General features: G+C 38.8%; 1 protein-coding gene across 4 annotated transcripts; it reads left to right on the top strand.

Moving 5' to 3' along the window:
* The first annotated feature begins 77 nt into the window (after positions 1 to 77).
* On the top strand, positions 78 to 16,135 carry LOC101863081 (myotrophin). 4 transcript variants are annotated; one of them, XM_005092155.3, is made up of 9 exons: positions 78 to 136; positions 278 to 347; positions 746 to 878; positions 3,637 to 3,674; positions 5,638 to 5,698; positions 7,389 to 7,454; positions 9,385 to 9,608; positions 11,020 to 11,167; positions 13,286 to 16,135. In XM_005092155.3, the coding sequence occupies exons 3-9, from the start codon at positions 755 to 757 to the stop codon at positions 13,345 to 13,347; spliced, it is 723 nt and encodes a 240-aa protein (XP_005092212.1). In that variant the 5' UTR covers positions 78 to 136; positions 278 to 347; positions 746 to 754; the 3' UTR covers positions 13,348 to 16,135. The 4 variants fall into 4 exon arrangements, with proteins under 4 accessions (XP_005092212.1, XP_012934604.1, XP_012934603.1 ...); XM_013079150.2 differs by lacking the exon at positions 278 to 347; XM_013079149.2 differs by having other exon boundaries at positions 84 to 365.
* Positions 16,136 to 18,559: the final 2,424 nt, after the last annotated feature.

Raw genomic sequence — 18,559 nt, forward strand, 5'->3', positions numbered from 1 at the left:
CCACAGCCAATCAGAGCACCACTAGCTTACCCACAGCCAATCAGCTTCTGGCTGACGGGCTGCTGCTAGCCGCATGTGAGGCTAGCTTAGCCTTCATTCACAGAATTCTGTGCCTTCATTGCAATTGCATTGCCAGGTCTCTGGTATTATATAAGCATTACCAGTACTCAGTTGATGGGTTTTTGTTCTGTCCCTGAATACACAATTGTACAGCGCACTTGCAGCCCAAAAATTACATGAGCATAGATCTAAATTTAGCGATGATTTCTTTTTGTAGGTGCCGTAAGGTGAGATTCCCAGTCCCAACCATCCAAACAACGGCGTCAACGGGCACCTGCTTGCCTTAGGCTTTACTAAGGCCTTAGGTGAGCTTCTTGCTTGTCCTGGCCTGGACTATAAGACTGTACTACACTCAAATACACTGTACTGTAGTACTGACTGTATACATGTGTGGGCAAGAGTCAAGAGAGTTGAACTGTAGCCAAGGCAGGCTACAGCTACCGGCTAATGTCATGTAGATTTAAGTTAAAAGTACAGCATATATAAAATGTCATGATGAGATTACTACACTCCTGTTACACTGTCATTGTTATATATATATATATATATAATGTCTCTTGCCTACCTACCTTTGCTTTTTTACCTTTTAAGTGGGACTGTCCTGCAATTAAATCAATTCTACAACAGTACTCATCTCTGAACTTGACTCTAGCTGTCATGATATGATTTTCTTCTCATCATGCAGATACGTGAAATGTCTTCCCAACAAGCCCCTGGGCAGATTGACAGAGGCAGGAAGAGTAGCAAGATCATTTTGAGTATGGATGTTGACCAAGAGTCGAATGACTTGGAAGTGGAAACAGTCTTGTTGGCTGATGGTAAAAAATTGTTTTTTAAACTTTATTTTGCATTGTATACTCAGCGGCAATAGAAATTGTCCACCTGGAAAGAAGCCTGTATTGTGGTTATTCTTCAACATATAAAAACACAAACAGACACAGACATATTTTTAAAGTATAATGTCAAGAAGTGTTTTACCTTTTTCTTCTTGATCAAGTGTCATATTGTGGCACAGTGTTAAGCACAAACGTGTACCCCTTGATTTCAAAATTTCATGTCAGTAGTGGGCATTGTAGCCCTTTGCAATGAGGCAAGCTTGGTATGTTCTGCGCATTAATCAAGTCAGTTTTTTGTTTCTTATTTTAATTAATTGTTGTGGCAGTTCATTCCACTCTTGAATCAAAGCTTCCAGTCGTTGCACAATCTTACTGTCGTTTTAGGAACTACCTTTTAGGCTCAGTCTGTTCAAGCGTGATTGAAAGATGGCAAATGTTGGTCTTTCTCAATGTCCGAATGTGTTTTAACGCCGTTGTATCCTTCTATCGCTGAACTCTTTCAGTGTTTGTATGAAATTGACGTGCAGAGCTGGTCATTGTGAGAAAGTGATCTCAAAGATACCTGAGCAGTGTTTGTCTGTCTTCTTGGACGGTATCGACCCATGGTCTGCCTGGTCTGGATCTGTCAGGTGTAACTCTAGTGACTTGGAACTAATCTTTGAGGATATTAATGGTAGGATGGGAGCAATGAAGCTTTCACGCCACTCTACGGGCCCATAGTACAGCTTGGAGTGTTCAAATTGTCCAACCGCGCTCCTCAAGGCTTAACCTTGGCATCTTGTAAAGCAATTTAAGTCAGCAAAAGCCAGCTGAAATGCCTTAATAACTTGTTTTTTCGGTTCTAAAATCGCTGATGTGTTGATCTAAAGACAATTTAGATGATTTCATAATTTCGGCGGAAAATAAGTTACAAAACATGTTAATTTGTATGTGGGTCACGTGACCGCATGGTTAAATTTTTGTTCAGGTAAAAGAGCAACGTGGAGTCATGGTTGAGTACATGGTGAGTGATGTGCAAAATTTCGCTCTCTTACTCAAGTGAACTACGGCGCAGTTACAAAAAACAAAGTGGAAAGTTTCTATTGCCGCTATTTAATTCTAAAATTTGGCTTTTTGAACAGTCGGAATGATTTTTGGGAACAATCTTTTAAAGCCGCAAGTGGATTGACGTCATATCTGCCATCGCAGTTTTAGTTTATTTTCGAAACTAAGAGTAGTATTGGCAAAAGTCCCTATCAAACATGTGACATTCTCATACATTGCAATTACTGTGTGAACCAAAATAGGAAGGACTTCCGCTACAAGCGACAGCCCCAACAAACACAATAAAGAAGAGGCCTAACCCTAACTCTGAGCGGCTTCCAGTTAACTCGTCACACGGTGAAGTCGTTACAGACCTCGTCACAGTTATCTTGTCACATACTTGAACTTGTGAAAAACGTGTGGCGAGTTCACTGTGGATTGGCAGGCAAACCCACACATGTCAACCTTTAATTAATAATATTTTTAAAATACAAAACTAGAGTTTTATTCAATCAAAATCTACACCTGTCAACCTTTCTGAGAGACAGAGAAAGACAGAGAGAGAGAGAGAGACATTGTGAAGTAACTAAGTACAGCAGAAATATCTTGCCCATCAAGGCCGAACGTTGCCAACCGTTGTTTACACGGAGGAGTTGGTGCGATGAGTTCACTGTATATACAGATACTTTTTTTTCGGTGAACTTGCCACGCGTTTTTCAGCTGTGCCGACCTCGCTGTGTGATGAGTTCACTGTTTCCCCTCTGGCCATACCCCTAACCCTAGCCTGAACCCTAAACCCTCTATTCTATACTCTATTTCATAGTGGTCGCTCGTTATGGAATTCTTCCCCAAAAAATGATTCAACATAGGCTTACAGGAAGAAGGAATGTTTTTATAAGGTACCTTAAGATTAAGAGTTGAGAGGATGGAACATTTTGGGTCCTTTACCCAATGACAAAATAAATATTACTATTACTGTCCTCAGACTGCCTTTGTGTTTAACTTTCTCCTTTTTCCCACTGATCTCAAAAATATTTTACATAAAAAATCCAAAATCAATAAGAGTAGGCTTTGGCAGCCACTCGGGCAAAATTTAAAATTTCCTACCAACTGAAAATGTTAGGTGTGTCCTGCACGCTCAAATGACCTTATGCAGTTGCGAGCGCCGTAAAACCCTTACCCCCTCACCCCCGAAAGGTCCAATTGGGAAGTGGGCGTTATAGAAATCTACTAATCATTAGTAGTAGTAGTGGTAGTACATGTATTACGATTATTAGAAATCATGGCATAAGGTAAGCGTAGTGCAGTTTCTCTCCCTGTTTCCATGTCTATTTCCCTTTGACTGTGCTGGCTTTCCCAATGACATGTCATAATTGGTCACTTTTAAGCACTAGGGGGCTATCCCGCAAAATGCTGTTTTGAGAAAATAGAAGGTACAGTTTTTGGACCCTTATTCAGTTTCTTTAACATACAAGGAGAGTTTCCTCTGTAACCAAACAAGTATACACACCAATTAAACCAAACTTCTCCTATAGGTAGGGCAATGCCCATTTTTGGTGTAGGTCAAGATTTCTGGAAACCCCCGAAATCTGAGTTAGCCTGCTCATCCTTACAATTAAAAGCGACCAATTATAATGCAAACTGCTCATTCTGTAAGCATAATATTTCAAAGGGCTCATACATATTTTTTTTTCATTTATCTATTTTTTTCTCCCAGGTGAATCTGATTCAAGCATCAAAGGTTCTTCCAGTCTGGTAATAATTTGTTTACTGGTGAAAGAGAAGTTCGATGACAACCACAATAAGAGTTTTAAAAGGCTATTAGATCTAGCTTAATTATGTATGGTCAATCTTTCTATATATCAGGAATGTAAATATTCCTGCTTTTTCCGTTTTTTCCAGCTGACTTGCACTTGGGCCCCAGCTTTTAACAAAAGTCTTACTATAAACAATACATTTATATATACTAAATAGAGATTATTTGTTGTAATAGAGGGAAAGAAACAAATATAATTTAGTCCAACTGTATTCTTATTTCAGTCAGTGCACGCGCCGTATATTTTCCGGCTTTTTTTTCAAAACCTGTTTACATCCCATTCCCTGATATATGGCTGTGAATGCTGGACAATTTCCAAAGATAGAAAAAATGAACTTAAAGCAATGGCAATGTAGTTTCAAGGAAGGTTGTTTCGAGTTTCATGAGAGAAAAAGAAACTAAATGAGGTATTGCTGAAAGAAGCCCTAGTGGGCCGCCTAATTATATAAAAACAATGAGGGAGAGACAAATGCAGACTTAAATTGACCTGAAATGTCTTGTAGTACTTATAGGACATTTTGCTCGCACTGGAAAACGAAACGGCATAAGAGGCAGGGATAGACAATGAACAACTTACTTACTGAACTTAAAGAGATGGGTGACGGGGAAAGACAAGAACAACATACATTAGTTTTTTTAAGAGATTCCAAGCAAAGAAAGCGAGTGGCAACCAATGATCGCCGATGTCTGTTTAAGATCTGCCATACCGTGATGATGATGATGTCTGTGTGGTGTATGTGTCTGAGATGTTTGTATGCATGAGAGAGATTTATTTGTCTAATTTTTTAAAATGTCATGTGTGTTTAAGAAGTGGGAGAAGATGGAAACTACAAAGGACAAAGAAAAAATATAGTAGAGGTGGGGTTGCGATAAGAACACTGCATTGGTATGACAACTGAATTGTGATGATGCACAAGTACCCAAAATGAAATAGGTGTATTGGAAATTACCTTTGTAACATTATGAAGAGAACACTGTTACTGAAAGTGCGCCTTTGATTTTATATATATAAATATATAATGAGTTGGGGTTTTTTTTAGGTAAGTGTTTTACAGCGCTAGCAAATGCATAAGGTCATATGAGCGCGCGGGACACATTCTACATTTTCAGTTGGTAGGAAATTTTGAATTTTGCCCGGGCGGCGGCAGAAGCCTACTCTTATCGATTTTGGACCACCAAGGGATCTTTAATGTGCTCAACTTGCACATGGGACCTCCGAGATTTTTCGCCCTTGTCCGAGAAGGCTAGGTGGAGATCTTTCCTGCCATAAGATCAGGGGTGTAGCTGAAAGATAGCAGTAAGAAAGAGCTAAGGAGTGGCAGTAGAAAGGCTGTAGTAAGAGTCAGGAGTCCAGAGGAAGGGGGATGGGGGCAGAAAGTGGAGACTAAAGCAGACGACAGGACATTGCATGAAAGCAGGAAAGGAAGTGAAAGGAGACAATTTAAAGAAGAAAAATTTATGTCGCTATCCGGATTTGAACCCGAGACCTATTGAATGAGAGGCAAACACCTTAACCTATAGGCCACAAGAGCCCCCCCCCCCTCTATGATGTTCACTTGGTCACTGAGATCAACTTTGGGGATTAGGTTTTTATTCATTTACTTTCATAATTAGGAGGGGACCTTATTGATTTTGTGCTTTTGCTACAGAAAATTACACAAATTGGAATTGACTTAGATGTGAAGAATTGGCCTAGACTTGATCACCCATAAAACAAGATAATGGTGAATGGAGACAACAGAAGAGTATACTATGAGGTCATATGGTTAATTTAACAAAGAAATCAATCAGCTTTTTACTTGTGCACTGTTTTAAATCATAAATTGGAGGAAATAGTATTTTACTCTACTATGTACTGGTTTCTTTAAATTTTCTTTATATTTTACCAATTTGCTTCTCAAGGTGTGTGATGGCAATACAAATGAGCTGTGGAATACATCTTCTGTTTACAAGGGACAGATGTGTGAGTTATAAATGTTCCTCTGTTAAGAAAAAACATGAATAGAGATAGAAGTTTGAATTCACCATTGTTTGTCTGTCTGTTTATCCACCCTCCTATTTTTTTATTTTTTTTGTTGCAAGCTTAAATTGGTTAATTTGGTTAATGCATCTATAATAATATCTTGTTGTCTGTGTCCTTAGCTGATATTGGTAACGTTAACCCTATCCGTACGCCCTAGGGTCATTTTGTACCCCCGGGGTTGTATTCTTCACATTTTAAAATACTTCTAGTACGAAGATCTCTTTGAAACTTTCAGTATTTCTCAAAAAATCATTTTGACAGACTGCTATGCAAAGCATACAGATCGGATTAACGTGTAACGTGCAAATTTCCTCTTTGGAAAGTGGTGGCACAGGTTCCCCATGATAGTAAAACATGACGTACGGATATGGTTAATCAAAGGTATTGGACGTATTTTGAAAATCTGGTTTCAGTCTTTCCAAAGTTTGTGGGTGGTTGGAGAGTGCTCTGGAGTGGCTTGCTCCTTTCCTATCAAACATTTATGGGCCTTATCTCTCCTCCTTCTTTTTTTGTGTTTGTTTCGCTCTTTTAAAACATCTAATCAGCTCCTTTTTGCTGCTGTCTTTCAGCCACACCCGTGATCTTAGGGTACATAAGATCTAACACCTAGCCTTCTTGGATAAAGGTGAAAAATCTCGAAGATCCCTTGTGCAAGTTGCGCTCGTTGAAGATCCTTTGATGGTCGAAAAATTGATAAAGGAGTTGGCTAAGGCTGCAACCCGAGCAAAATTCCAAATTAATTCCAGCCAAAACTGAAAATATTCTACTCAGTATAAAAACATATTATAAAGTACCTTCAAAATCGGAATATGGCTGCCTACTAAGAAGAAAAAACAGTCATGTATGGCCTGCAGAAGCTATACCCCCTACCTAACCTTATTTAGGCCACATATGGCCTATATAAGCTACCCCCCCTCCCGACCTAACCTTTTTTAGGCCACATATGGCCTATATAAGCTTTCCTCCCAACTTACCTTTTTTAGGCCACATATATATTTCTCAGATAACCAAACTCTTTTAAAAAAGGGTGGGTGTTTTAACAACTTGGTTGCATTGGGAAATTAACTCTTTGTTGAATGTGGATTCTCCAGACTATTACTTTCTCAAGTAGGCTCTCAATCTAATGGGGTACAAAAAATTAAAACAGATATATATATATATATATTATATATATATATATATGATCTTAGGGGTAGTCGACTGCTGGTTATATATATATAAAAAACCAGCAGTCGACTACCCCTAAGATCTAACAGGGGAAGGAAAAGAAGAAGAAATATATCATCTTTGACCCTTATTTGACTTTATTGTGTTGCAAGTGCCGTAAAACTTACTAAATCTCAAATTAAATTCAAACTTTTCAAGGTTTGACGTGCATTTAAGAGATGTGGGGATGGCTGTCAAAAGTCAGGGTCATAACTGCAGAAAAGCACTGAAGATGTAAACTTATCAAAAGTATGAAAAAGATGTTGCCAGTGTTTCAGGGAGGGAAATTGTGTCACAGTTTCAACGTAAAAATTGTACATTGTTTTGTGTTTTTCATACCGTACTCAAATTCAAGCACATGGTTTTCATGCCCATTTGTCTCTTTTCGTATAGTTTATGTAAATAATTACATTTTTGTCAACAGTCGTCACGCTACATGATCTTGCTGCTAAAGGAGAAGTAGAACTCTTGTCTCATGAAGTGGCTAGAGGTAACTTTTTAGATCTGTCTCCCCTCTCTCTCTCTCCCTCCCTCTTCCTCTCCTTATTCCAGTTTCTCTCCTTCTCTCTCTCTCCCTCCTCTCTCCCCCCTCTCTCTCGCTCTCTCTTTCTCTCTCCCTCTCCATCTCCTTGTCACCCTTTCCCATCCTACTCACCACCCCTTTTCTCTGACTCATTCTCTTTCTTTATCCCTCTTTTTCTCTCTCTTCTCTGTTTAAGATTTTTTCCCTTGCATACTGTCCCTTCCCTCCCCCTTTCTTTCCCTCTCTTTTCACCTGCTTACCCCTTCTTTTTCTATTGTTCTTACTTGTGTCTCTTCTTATAGAATATATAGTTATTATACTGCCTACCTTGGGACAATTATAAAGTTGGTGGTACAGCGGGGCTGGCAGTATAAATGGATAGCGCGGGTTGCCATTTTGACTAGTGGCAGACTGGTAGAGACTAGAAAAAAAAACTGGCCAGTCTAATCTAGAGTAGTCTTGCAGGGGTTGCCTTGCTCAGGGGAAAAACTAGTAGCGACATGAGCGCCCCCAGCTTAACTTTACAAAAATTCAAAAGTGAAGCTAGGAATACTAGGATCAGAAGCTAGGCCATATATGTCAAGGACCCTGTAGACATACGGGTTGGGGTTTTTTTCCCGAATCTCATCAGCCCTTGTGTCGCCAGATATTTTGCTGGCAGGCTGAGGTGATGCAGTTCCTTTGGTGAAGTTTTTTCCGGTGACTTTCAATCATTCCATTTTTTAGAATATCGGCCAAACGCTAAAAATGATTACATTTTCATACTCAGCAAGTTAGGAGCAAATTAATGACAAATGCTATAAATTAGTAGAGCTCACAGCAGAGACGTTTGTGAGAAAGAGATTATTAAGCAGCCACCAAGTAGGTGCCGTGTTTGGTGTGTACCTCTGGTGGCCAGTTGGCTGGCAGTAATGGGGGGACAAACTTACCTTAGCTTAATAAGGATCCTACAATTCGGACAGATGGCGGATGGTGGTGTAACGGTGCAAGTACTATGTTTGTATTGGTGTTCCTTTTTGTACATTGGCAAAACCTGGCAGTAAACAGGGCTGGTATTACAAGGGGAGGGGGGGGGGGGTTATCGAGGTTTTACTGTATGTGGAGACTTTTTCTTATCAATAATGTTTCTAAAATAAGTGCCCTAATAAATTTTCTTTTTTTTTTACAAGAATAAATCCTCTGTTTATTACAGATAAATCAACTGTTCCTAGTAATGAAGATTGTATGACAGTACTTGAGTGTGCATCAAATACCAAAAACAATTATTTTTATTTCAAACCCATAACTTGCATGCAATAAAAGGTAACAGAATGTGCTTAATAGCCTGTACTCCGCTCATTGTTCACACCTTCCTTCACAAACACTACCGTAACATGCATACACATCACAGTCATAAGCACATGCACATAGTCAAATAGACTTGCAATACTTGCATACACACACAAAGACAGTTTGCTGCTCTTTATGAATTTGTGGTCTCAATTTCTGTAATATAGGCCTGCTTAATCTTAACAAGATAAATAGATGACCTGACTATAAATTTGATAACCAAGATGGGATAATTGACTCCTTTTGATACGTGCAAGTTTTGTTGGTGCCATTTGTCAAAATGATGTTTTAGACAAAGCTGAGGAGAAGAAAGCGAGCCTTGAAATTTGTCACAAGAAACCAGCATCAATCATCATTGCACAAAATGAGCATTGAAAATTGATACATCATTGTGCTGGGTCAAGAAAAGACATACCTGTATCTTCTTAGTTTTGCACCGAGGAAATGTTTTAGTATTATAATTTAAAAAGATAAACAGCATTTTGTTTTCAGTCAAATCAGAAGGTAATTATTAAATTTAAATATCTTTAATTATGTTGTTTAAAGTCTTGGATGGTTTTTTTCCCAGGCACTAGTGTCAACGTTCTTGATGAAAATGAGCAAACACCACTCCACTGGGCAGCTGCAAATGGGCAGCTGCCTTCTGTTGTGTCTCTTTTAGACCATGGTGCAGATGTATGTCACAGAGGGAAGGATGGAGCTGGTGCCATTCATGTTGCGAGTAGCTTCGGACATTCGGATATTGTTGACCTTTTACTTGGACATGAAGAGGATGTCAATGCTCCTGACAAAGTAATAAGATTTTAATACTCTTTCTCACAAGACTCATGCGTTTTATTTGAGTAAAACTTATTATAGCTGTACAAACACAAATTAGAACTTGAGGGGATGGCGACATTTGGCTTGAGTTTTCCTTGATATAATTTATAAGTGTAATGTTGATGTAATGTTAATGACAACCGAATTGCTAACCTTTTGTACTGACTGCTAGCAACGTGTTTTACATGTGGATGTGGGTGCGCTGTTAGCTCAGTTGGTATCATGCTGAACAATGTTTAGATGACCCTAGTTTGGATCACTAACTTGGCATTCTGAAAGTTGGGTTCTTGGGGGGAGTCTTGAAGGCTCTCCACCAAATTGGCTCGCTCCTTTCAAAGGTTCTGTCTCTTACCTCATTCTCTGCCCATTTTTATACCTGCTTTCACTGGGTTGTCTCAGTGCATCCGATCATGAATGATAGGTGTATATGTTTGAGAAGGATTTTCGAAAGTAAAGGGAAATAATAAGTATGCAGTGTCATACATATTTTGAAAGGTAATAAAATGTAGCATTGAAATGGGTAGCAAAATATTTGATTAGGCAAAGGACATAATTGATATTTGTCAGAGAACACATCCATCACACGTGAGCTAATAAAAAGATAGACTAAATTTTCTACTTTGAATATAAATAATGAAATTCATTTTTTTTTTTTTATGCACTCATAAAATGAATGTTGCATTCAGTTCCCTTCATGTTCATGCAAAAAATAATGAAATTGTGCATTTCTAGCAGATTTTATTATCAATTTTGTAACATCACTGGGACTGTACCAAAAGTTGTATTGAATCAGAATTTTCCCAAGTTACACTAACATGTCCAAGTCTAGATTTAGATTTAGACATGTCATTATCCTCTTGATTTTCACTTCTTTTGGCTTTCTTTCCCTTCCATTTCCTAGCACTTCCCCTTACTCTCTTATCTTCAGCCATCCTCTTTGATGTCACTGTAAATTTAGATCTACGAGTTATGTCTTTCTTATCACGCCTATCACTCTCAATTCAATCATCACCCGAATCAGAATCTAAAGCTAAGGATTCTATCATCTCTATCCTCAAGTTTACTAAAGTTTAAAAAAAATTCCCTGGTCTGTGTCGCAACTGCATAAGTTCATATGAGCGCGCAAAACACAAGTTAGTTTTTTATTCGCTGTTCACTGCACGGCTAAGTACGGATCATTTGATCTTAAAACGTTAAAATATTTAAAATTTGGTGTAAATAAATATTTTTTCAATCTAAAATAACTTTCATAAAAATGTTTCATAATTTAATTCTGTTTCTATAACTTCCCATAAAGGCCAATGGCCTTCATAAAATCCAAAATTCTGTTGAGACCAACGACGAAATGATGTTTATAGTTCCTTTTTGTCCTTCCTTGCTTCAGTCAGGTGCTACACCTCTGATGTATGCTGCATTCAACAATCATGTGGACTGTGTCAACACTTTACTCAACCATGGGGCAGATATCACTGCAAGAAACAAAAAGGGTGCAAGTGCATTTGAGTTAGCTGTCAAGCAAAGAAATAGTGATGGTTAGTTTGTGAGGATATTTTTCTGTTCTCTCAGAGTTATTTTCACATGTTTATGGTGTTATGTTCTGTTGTGTAACTTGAAAAAAAAAGGCCAACTCTTTAAAAAAAATCTAAATCCGTTGTGGAGGTTGATCTGTGGGTCGCTAAAAAAATCAAGGGTCAGCACACTCTATAAATAGTATAAAAGCACTGTGGGTTGGGTTAACTGTTGTGTCTTTTCATCTCTTCAGAATGGAAGGGATTTTTTTCCCCTTTGTTAAAATTTTCAAGAAACCTGTTTTGCTGTCAGAGCATAATACTAATAATATCATTGAAATGTGACAAGCCCACTCTGAGTTTTGCATATAGGTGCTTCATATATTATTATTTTATTGGTCAGTGGCCCCCTCATTGTCATTACTATAAGTGCTGCAGTTTGTCAAAAGGGTGAACAGGCCTCTTGTGCAACATTAGTTACTAATTGGCAGTATTTCACTTAGCAATTTTTAGGCCACTGGGGAGAAGAGAAATCACTTTTGACTCTCGAAAGTCTTTCAGTTTTGTTACAGATTGGCTTAAAGAAGTCCATAACATATTTTTTAACGTTTCCCCCCAAAAAAAAATTGGCTAAAAAATACTAGCGAGAGGAAATAAAGGTTTCTTTTTTTTTCATTACCAAACAGTAGACAGTTGAAGCTCTTGACAAAATGAATGTTTTATCGTGTGTTTTCAGTATTATGTATATAAAATGGAGTTGTATATCGCTTAACTGGAGACTGTTACACATGTGTTGCTAAAAGTTCCTCGGGGTTCTTTGAGTAAACTACCTTTTCAATACAGTCCACTTATGTATGACGTGTGTTATTTATACAGTCGAACCTGCCCTGACGGCCACCTCTATAAGACGGCCACCTGTACAAACGGCCACTTTCCATTCCCTCCCCTTGCTTTTTGTCTATATAATTTAACTGTGTAAAACGGGCACCTGTCCAACGTGGCCGCGGCCACCATATTTTAACACACAACCCCTATCACACTAAGCAATTACACCTGTCTTAGACGGCCACCTTAGTGACTCCATTACTTTTTGTCATAAATTGTGCATTGACCCTTGGCGTTGTGGGCGAGCCGTCATAATCTAATCACCTGTTGGTGTGTAGGTAGTCCTTCCAACCAATCATGTTGCGTAGGCTCCTCCTACTGTTGACCAATAGGTACCAATTTCCTGCTGCTGGTGAGGGAAGCGTGTGATCCCTCATAACCGATAAGCCCCGCCCAGAACTCATACACAAATCGTAAGTGAGATGAGTGGTCACTGTTTACCCAGTCTGCTGCAACAAAGTAACAATGGACGTCAACGTGGACTTGTGACAGAGGCGTCGCTCGTTCTTCGAGTGGTGGCGACCCATATGTTTGTTTTGCCATAGCACTCGGTCCTCCTTGTCTGACACATTTCGTTTTATTGTCACCTTTGCTCAAAATCAGCATTAAAATAAAAATAACAAACAAAATACAAACCAACAACAACAACAAAGACAACAATAATGCGGCTACTTTCGATTTGGAATAGGGTTTGTTTTCTTCATCTTGATCAGTCCTGCCTAAAACGGCCACCTGTCTTATACAGCCACTTTTCTCCTTGACAATGGGTGGCCGTCTTACACAGGTTTGACTGTATTTTCAAACCAACACTGACAGCAAAGCCAAGGTAGCAAGCTGTGAAAACACTCTTGAAAATTATGGGAATTAAGTGCCCGGTACTTTGTTCTTTACATGAAGCCTCTGGGTTTTTTATTAAAGGAGTCACAGACTGTTCCTCCCTGTCATCAGATGAAGATTGTTGGGGAAGAATGAAAACGAAGTCACATTTTCATTTCTTTTAATTTGACCCCAAGGGCTGTTTCATGACACCAAAGTTTAAACATATTATATCATTACCTTTAAAGGGAGAAAAGGGGCAGGGTCCACACTAAGACTAAGATGAAGAGAGAAAGTTTTTTAATGCGTTTGGAAGATATGAGCTTCCAAACTTTTACACAAAAACATCTCAAAATCACCAAAATGTATTGTAACCCTGCTGGGTTTTTTTTTCACCAGTAGTCTATCTAAATATATGTTTTTGTACACTTTGTTCCACAGCTGCCAGTGCCCTCAAGCAGTACATGTTGTCCATTCTTCAAGTCTGTCGCAGTTCGTCCTGACAACAGTAAAGATTCAGCTACAACCATTGAACATTTCTACCAAGATGCTTAAGTCATGCACTGGCCTGTTTTTGCAAGATAATGAGATTTCAATTTTTGTTTTAAAATTGAACATTTTCATAACTTGATGCAATTTTTGTCTTTACTTTGCAGACCGACGTATGTGGATATCTTTGCCACATTGTTACAGCACAGTGATAAGATAGAGGGGTTTGATTTCTATTACTACGAGGTAGGACTTTATGTCCTTGGGCAAGATCCTTTTTCTTTATTTTCTTCAGTTCTCCTAACTTTAAATGGATACTTGGTTGTGGGCAGAAAATAAAAATATGAGAATCAGATTGAATGCCATACAGGCTGCCATACTATGTGAAAAATAGTAATTTAAAATGTTTTACCTCCAATTTGACACAATCTAAATCATTTGGTTGGGATATGGGTTTGCTGCTGTGACCCTGCATGTCAAGGCAAACCCGAGCTGAGAGGGATACATCTTCCAGCAGACAAACTGAGATTCTCAATGAAATTTATAAAAACTCCCAACTCAGGAATCAAACTCACATCTTCTGCAGACAAGAAGGAAGAGTCTTACCACTGTACCAAACGCTAAGTCACCCTTCCCCAGGGGACAGACAAAAGCTAAAAGCTACCTCTTCATCAATGCACAATCTTGGTGTTTCGGTCATCCTTTGTCTGCAGGTCAGTAATAGTACACTGTATCTCATTGTAAGTCTCATCAGACATAACCAAAGAGTGTTGAAAAAGGAAATAAAGTTCGAATAGTTTTAGCTTACATGAATTTCTGTTGAAAGCAGTGTTCTGATCATATTGTAAGATGAAATACTTTGAAAATTTATGGTCAGATTGATGAATAAATGATGAATGATCGAGTGGATTTGTGTCTGTTTCTGTTTAGTTTTTCTCTTCTTTGATTTTTGTAATTGACATTAATTTGCTAAGATAAATCTACATTGTTTGGTTCCCTATCGGTATTTCAGCCTAACACAAAACCGTTCATGAATTCAAGAAAAAAACTGGAAACCAAGTGTTACATGATTGAGCCATTTCTGTTTTACAGTGAACTCGAATCAACCAAAAATTGGATTTAACGAAAGGGGACGGAATCCTTGGGGGGTTTTTCTGTTCATAGAAATTTTTTTTAATCACTTGGATTCAAGAAACCTGTAAATGACCAGGGTCGAATTTTTAAAATTTGCTTGCAAGGCAATCAGCCCCGCTGATGCGGCTTCATGCATTTTTCACCCGCAATGAAGCTTATAATATTGACTCTATCCTGAGGGACCGTTGATCGCACCTGTTCTGAGAATCATTACAAGCTTACCCTATTGTGCACACCTTATGCATCCAATCGGAAGCTTTCTTTTACATCAACATGTGCATTGTTGACATGTCTTAGCATAATTATGTTGGGATCGAGAGAGGTCGGATTGGTGGCCAGTACACACATTGTTACTACATGTGTCTGGGGAAATGATCGGGACGGGAGGCCAGCAGAGATGAAGACGCGTCACAGCCCCCCTCCCCGGTCACTAACAATGATAGGGTAGCCTAGACAGAACTATGTAATGAATTGCAGGCTGGTCAATGGAAACAAACATTACTGTATGCTAGGCCTTACACTGCAATGCAACTTGTTGCTTACATTGCTATCGCGAATACTCGGATTCAATCAAATTGAAGGTCGGGCCCAGCAACTTTGTATATATCTGAGTTACAGTGTTTTAAAGTATTAGAAATAATGTACTTGTATAGGGCAGAAACTGCATTATATCTGTATCTTTATATGTTTCAGAAAAAGAAAATTGTATTCATTGGATTAGTATACTGTGTTAAACTTTGTAAATTTTGGCATGCACCAGATACAAAACCATGTGGCATTAAGATCTTATGTCAAAAACAGCACTCACATGCAATATTCTCCTCGACATACAGTACAGCTCAAGACTTTCAAGAAGTCTTAATATGTATGTCAAGAACAGTATTTAAGTAACACACTTTTGCAAAGCACCTTATTTCGCCACATTGCCTCACACATATATCACCTCCCTACCCCCACTCCCGATCGCTCACTCCCCTTCCCCATCCCATTCTCAGTCTGTCGCTGGCAAGTGCCATGGTCAGTGAGTCAGTACCTCGCCTTTCCATTATCCCCAGCAAGCGGCCATAAACAGGCCTTACAAGTATGTTACAACAAAGTTTGCGCTGGTGTGTAGTGTGTGCCTCGCATTGCTCGGTCTTTGATACCTTAACTCCAACCTCCCCCCTCCCCTCTGTCTTTTGTTGGTTTCACTGTGTAATTGTGTAAGAATCAATGGAAGCAACCAGCTTTAAAAAGTAGTGTTGTCTTTTTACCGTTGACCTCCCCTTGTTTTTTCCTCTTTGGCTTCTTATACATTGTATTTTAAATTATCGACATTTTAATATATATCGACATCAAATCCATTTCCAAAAGCATGTTGATATAAGCGGATTATACTGTACACTGGCAATGCTTTTTAGCCAACTGTTTCGTTCAAGAAAACTCAATAAAAATTTTATCGTTCATGTTTCCATTTTAGTGTGCTGTCCTATGAACGAGATTAAAATTTTTAAACATTCCTCACCAGAAATTGCTAGGCTTTTGATGAAAAAAAAAATTGGCACAGAGTGTGTGTGGGTACCGTGAGTGCGTCAGCTGTGTTTGATTGAACTTGCTGTTTCGTTATCTGAAATATCACATGAAGAATAGCTTTCCACTCTGCAAAAAGTATTAAAACAAACTAACCTACAATTGACTTGGAAATTTCTTTGATTACATTTATTTACTGCATGATTCAGCTTACGAAAAAATTGACCTCCTGTTCAGAAAGTCAATAGAAGCATCGACACCTGTGGCGTGAGGTACTTTTCTGTTGCACGCAGATGATGTAGGTTGTATTTCCAAGTCCAAGTGGGAAAGTTTTCCTGTTTGTTGAAATGTATCCTCCTCAGCCCATGGGTGGTTGGCAGGTGCTCTGGTGTGGTTTACTCCTTCTTTCCTATCAAGCATCTGTCGTCCTTATCTCTCCCCTTTTGTGTGTTTATTACTCCCTTTTAACATCTCTAATCTTCCGCATTTACGTGACCTTATTGTGGTGCAAGTGCTATAAATTGTAAAACGCTCACCCCAGGTTGGCCCTTATGGTCAGAGGTTAAGGTGTTCACCTCTCATTCAATAGGTCTCGGGTTCAAATTCGGATAGCGACGGAAAATTTTCTCCTTTCACATCCTTTCCGGCTCTCTTACAATGTTCTGTCGTCTACTGTCGTCTCCACTTTCAGCCCCAATCCCCTCACCTCCTTTTGACTCCTGACTCTTTCTGTAGCCTTTCTACTACTTCTCTTTGGCTCCTTCTTACTGCTGTCTTTCAGCCACACCCCCGATGTTATGGTAGGTAAGGTACCTAGCCGTCTCGGATGAGGGCGAGAAATCTCAGAGGTCCCACATGACCATATGTGCAAGTTAGGAGATCCCTTGGTTGTCCAGAATCGGCCGCCACCCTGACAAAATTTAAAATTTCCTGCTAACTGAAAATCCTTAATGTGTCCCGCGCGCTCATATGACCTCATGCAGTTGCGAACGCCGTAAAACACTTTCAAAACAAAACAAAAGTTGGCCCTGACAGAAGAGGCTGGGTCGATGCAGCCCACCCCCCGCCAATTGGGGCTTAAAACAATTACAATGACAATAACCAGCAAATAGAAGCAGGTGCATGTATCTGGCTGGTTAAAATTACAACAAACGAGAAAAAAAAAAAACACCCGAGGAAGACGGTGGCCTCCGGTACTTTCATCTGTTATTTATTTTCAAATCAAAATATTTTTTAAAAACTTCAGTGGGGGAAAGTTTTCTTTTAATAAAGCAGTTTCACTTGTTTTTCCAAAGTTCAGATCTAGTCAACGCCTAAAAGTAAAAATAAATAATGCTTTTAAGACTCCACAAATCGGTCAAGTTTTTGCGCTATATCGTATCTTGCTGCGACTCGTATAGAGGCCCGCACCGTTCCCCAATTTCATTTATTTTGCCACGTATTATCCAGTTATAAAAGCAGGCCATACATGTAGCTGTCCCCGAGGTTTTATGCACCCCGCATAATTTAGCAAAATTTGATCATTTTTTTGCATAATTTCTGATTATTTTCCTTTATCATTTTTTGTTAAAATCAACAGAATCGCATAATTTCACATTTTTGGGCTCATTTTGCATAATTTCATAATTTTTCTTGCATAAAACGGCTGGGACAGATGTAGGCTTCATTATAAATGTATAGATTTTCTACATATTCAGAAGTGGGGCCCTTTTTTCGATCTGATGATGGAAACCGCAACAAATCGGTTTGTGTTTCTTACACTTGTACATTGTCTATCTGCCTGTCAGTTCTAGTATTATAGTTATTGTTCCTGTCTGTCTGTCTGTCTGTCTGTCTGTCTGTCTGTCTGTCTGTCTGTCTGTCTGTCTGTCTGTCTGTCTGTCTGCCTCTCTCTCTCTCTCTCTCTCTCTCTCTCTCTCTCTCTCTCTTCTCTCTCTCTCTCTCTCTCTCTCTCTCTCTCTCTCTCTCTCTCTCTCTCTCTCTCTCTCTCTCTCTCTCTCCTTTCGTGAATAGCCTGCTTGTATAAATTTACTTTTCTTGTTTCCTTTATGAACAGGTTGTCATAAGGGGAGGGGCTGGTTTATAAACCTATCTCAGTAGGCCCTAACTATAATATGACCTTTCAGATAAAGTCTTATGCACGGAGGTATAACAGGAAAACATCTCTAAAATGTAACTTTATTTTTTTATTGTTTAAGTTACGGTTAACATGGTAACGGCTGCCTTTTTGAAAATAAACAACTTTCATCAAAGTAAAAAGGATTTTTTAAATCACACAAAGTTGTTCAAATGTGTTACATTGATAGATATACTCAATACAAAAGTGTCTAGGCTACAGTTGGGATCGTGTATATCTTGAAAAAGAAAAAAGTTAGAGATAGATAACCTACCTGCCTCTGAATTCGATTACACAATCATCCACGTAACTCACTCAGGAACACATCGAATTGTGTTTCCACCTGTATAAAGTTAGATTCTGGTGTAAATAACAAGCCCTGAAAATTTCATTAGAACCAAAAAGAAAATGTAAAAAAAAATAGATGAGAAAAACTTTAAACATTTGAAGTTTTGGGAAAAACGACA

Source organism: Aplysia californica, unplaced genomic scaffold, assembly GCF_000002075.1.
Source record: "Aplysia californica isolate F4 #8 unplaced genomic scaffold, AplCal3.0 scaffold00041, whole genome shotgun sequence".
In the NCBI taxonomy this organism is placed as follows: domain Eukaryota; kingdom Metazoa; phylum Mollusca; class Gastropoda; order Aplysiida; family Aplysiidae; genus Aplysia; species Aplysia californica.

Coding starts and splice junctions, on each gene's coding strand:
- LOC101863081 (XM_005092155.3), top strand. CDS start 755: ATGTCTTCCCAACAAGCCCCTGGGCAGATTGACAGAGGCAGGAAGAGT. Junction 9,609..11,019: donor ATGTCAATGCTCCTGACAAA/GTAATAAGATTT, acceptor TCCTTGCTTCAG/TCAGGTGCTACACCTCTGAT. Junction 11,168..13,285: donor CAAGCAAAGAAATAGTGATG/GTTAGTTTGTGA, acceptor TTTGTTCCACAG/CTGCCAGTGCCCTCAAGCAG.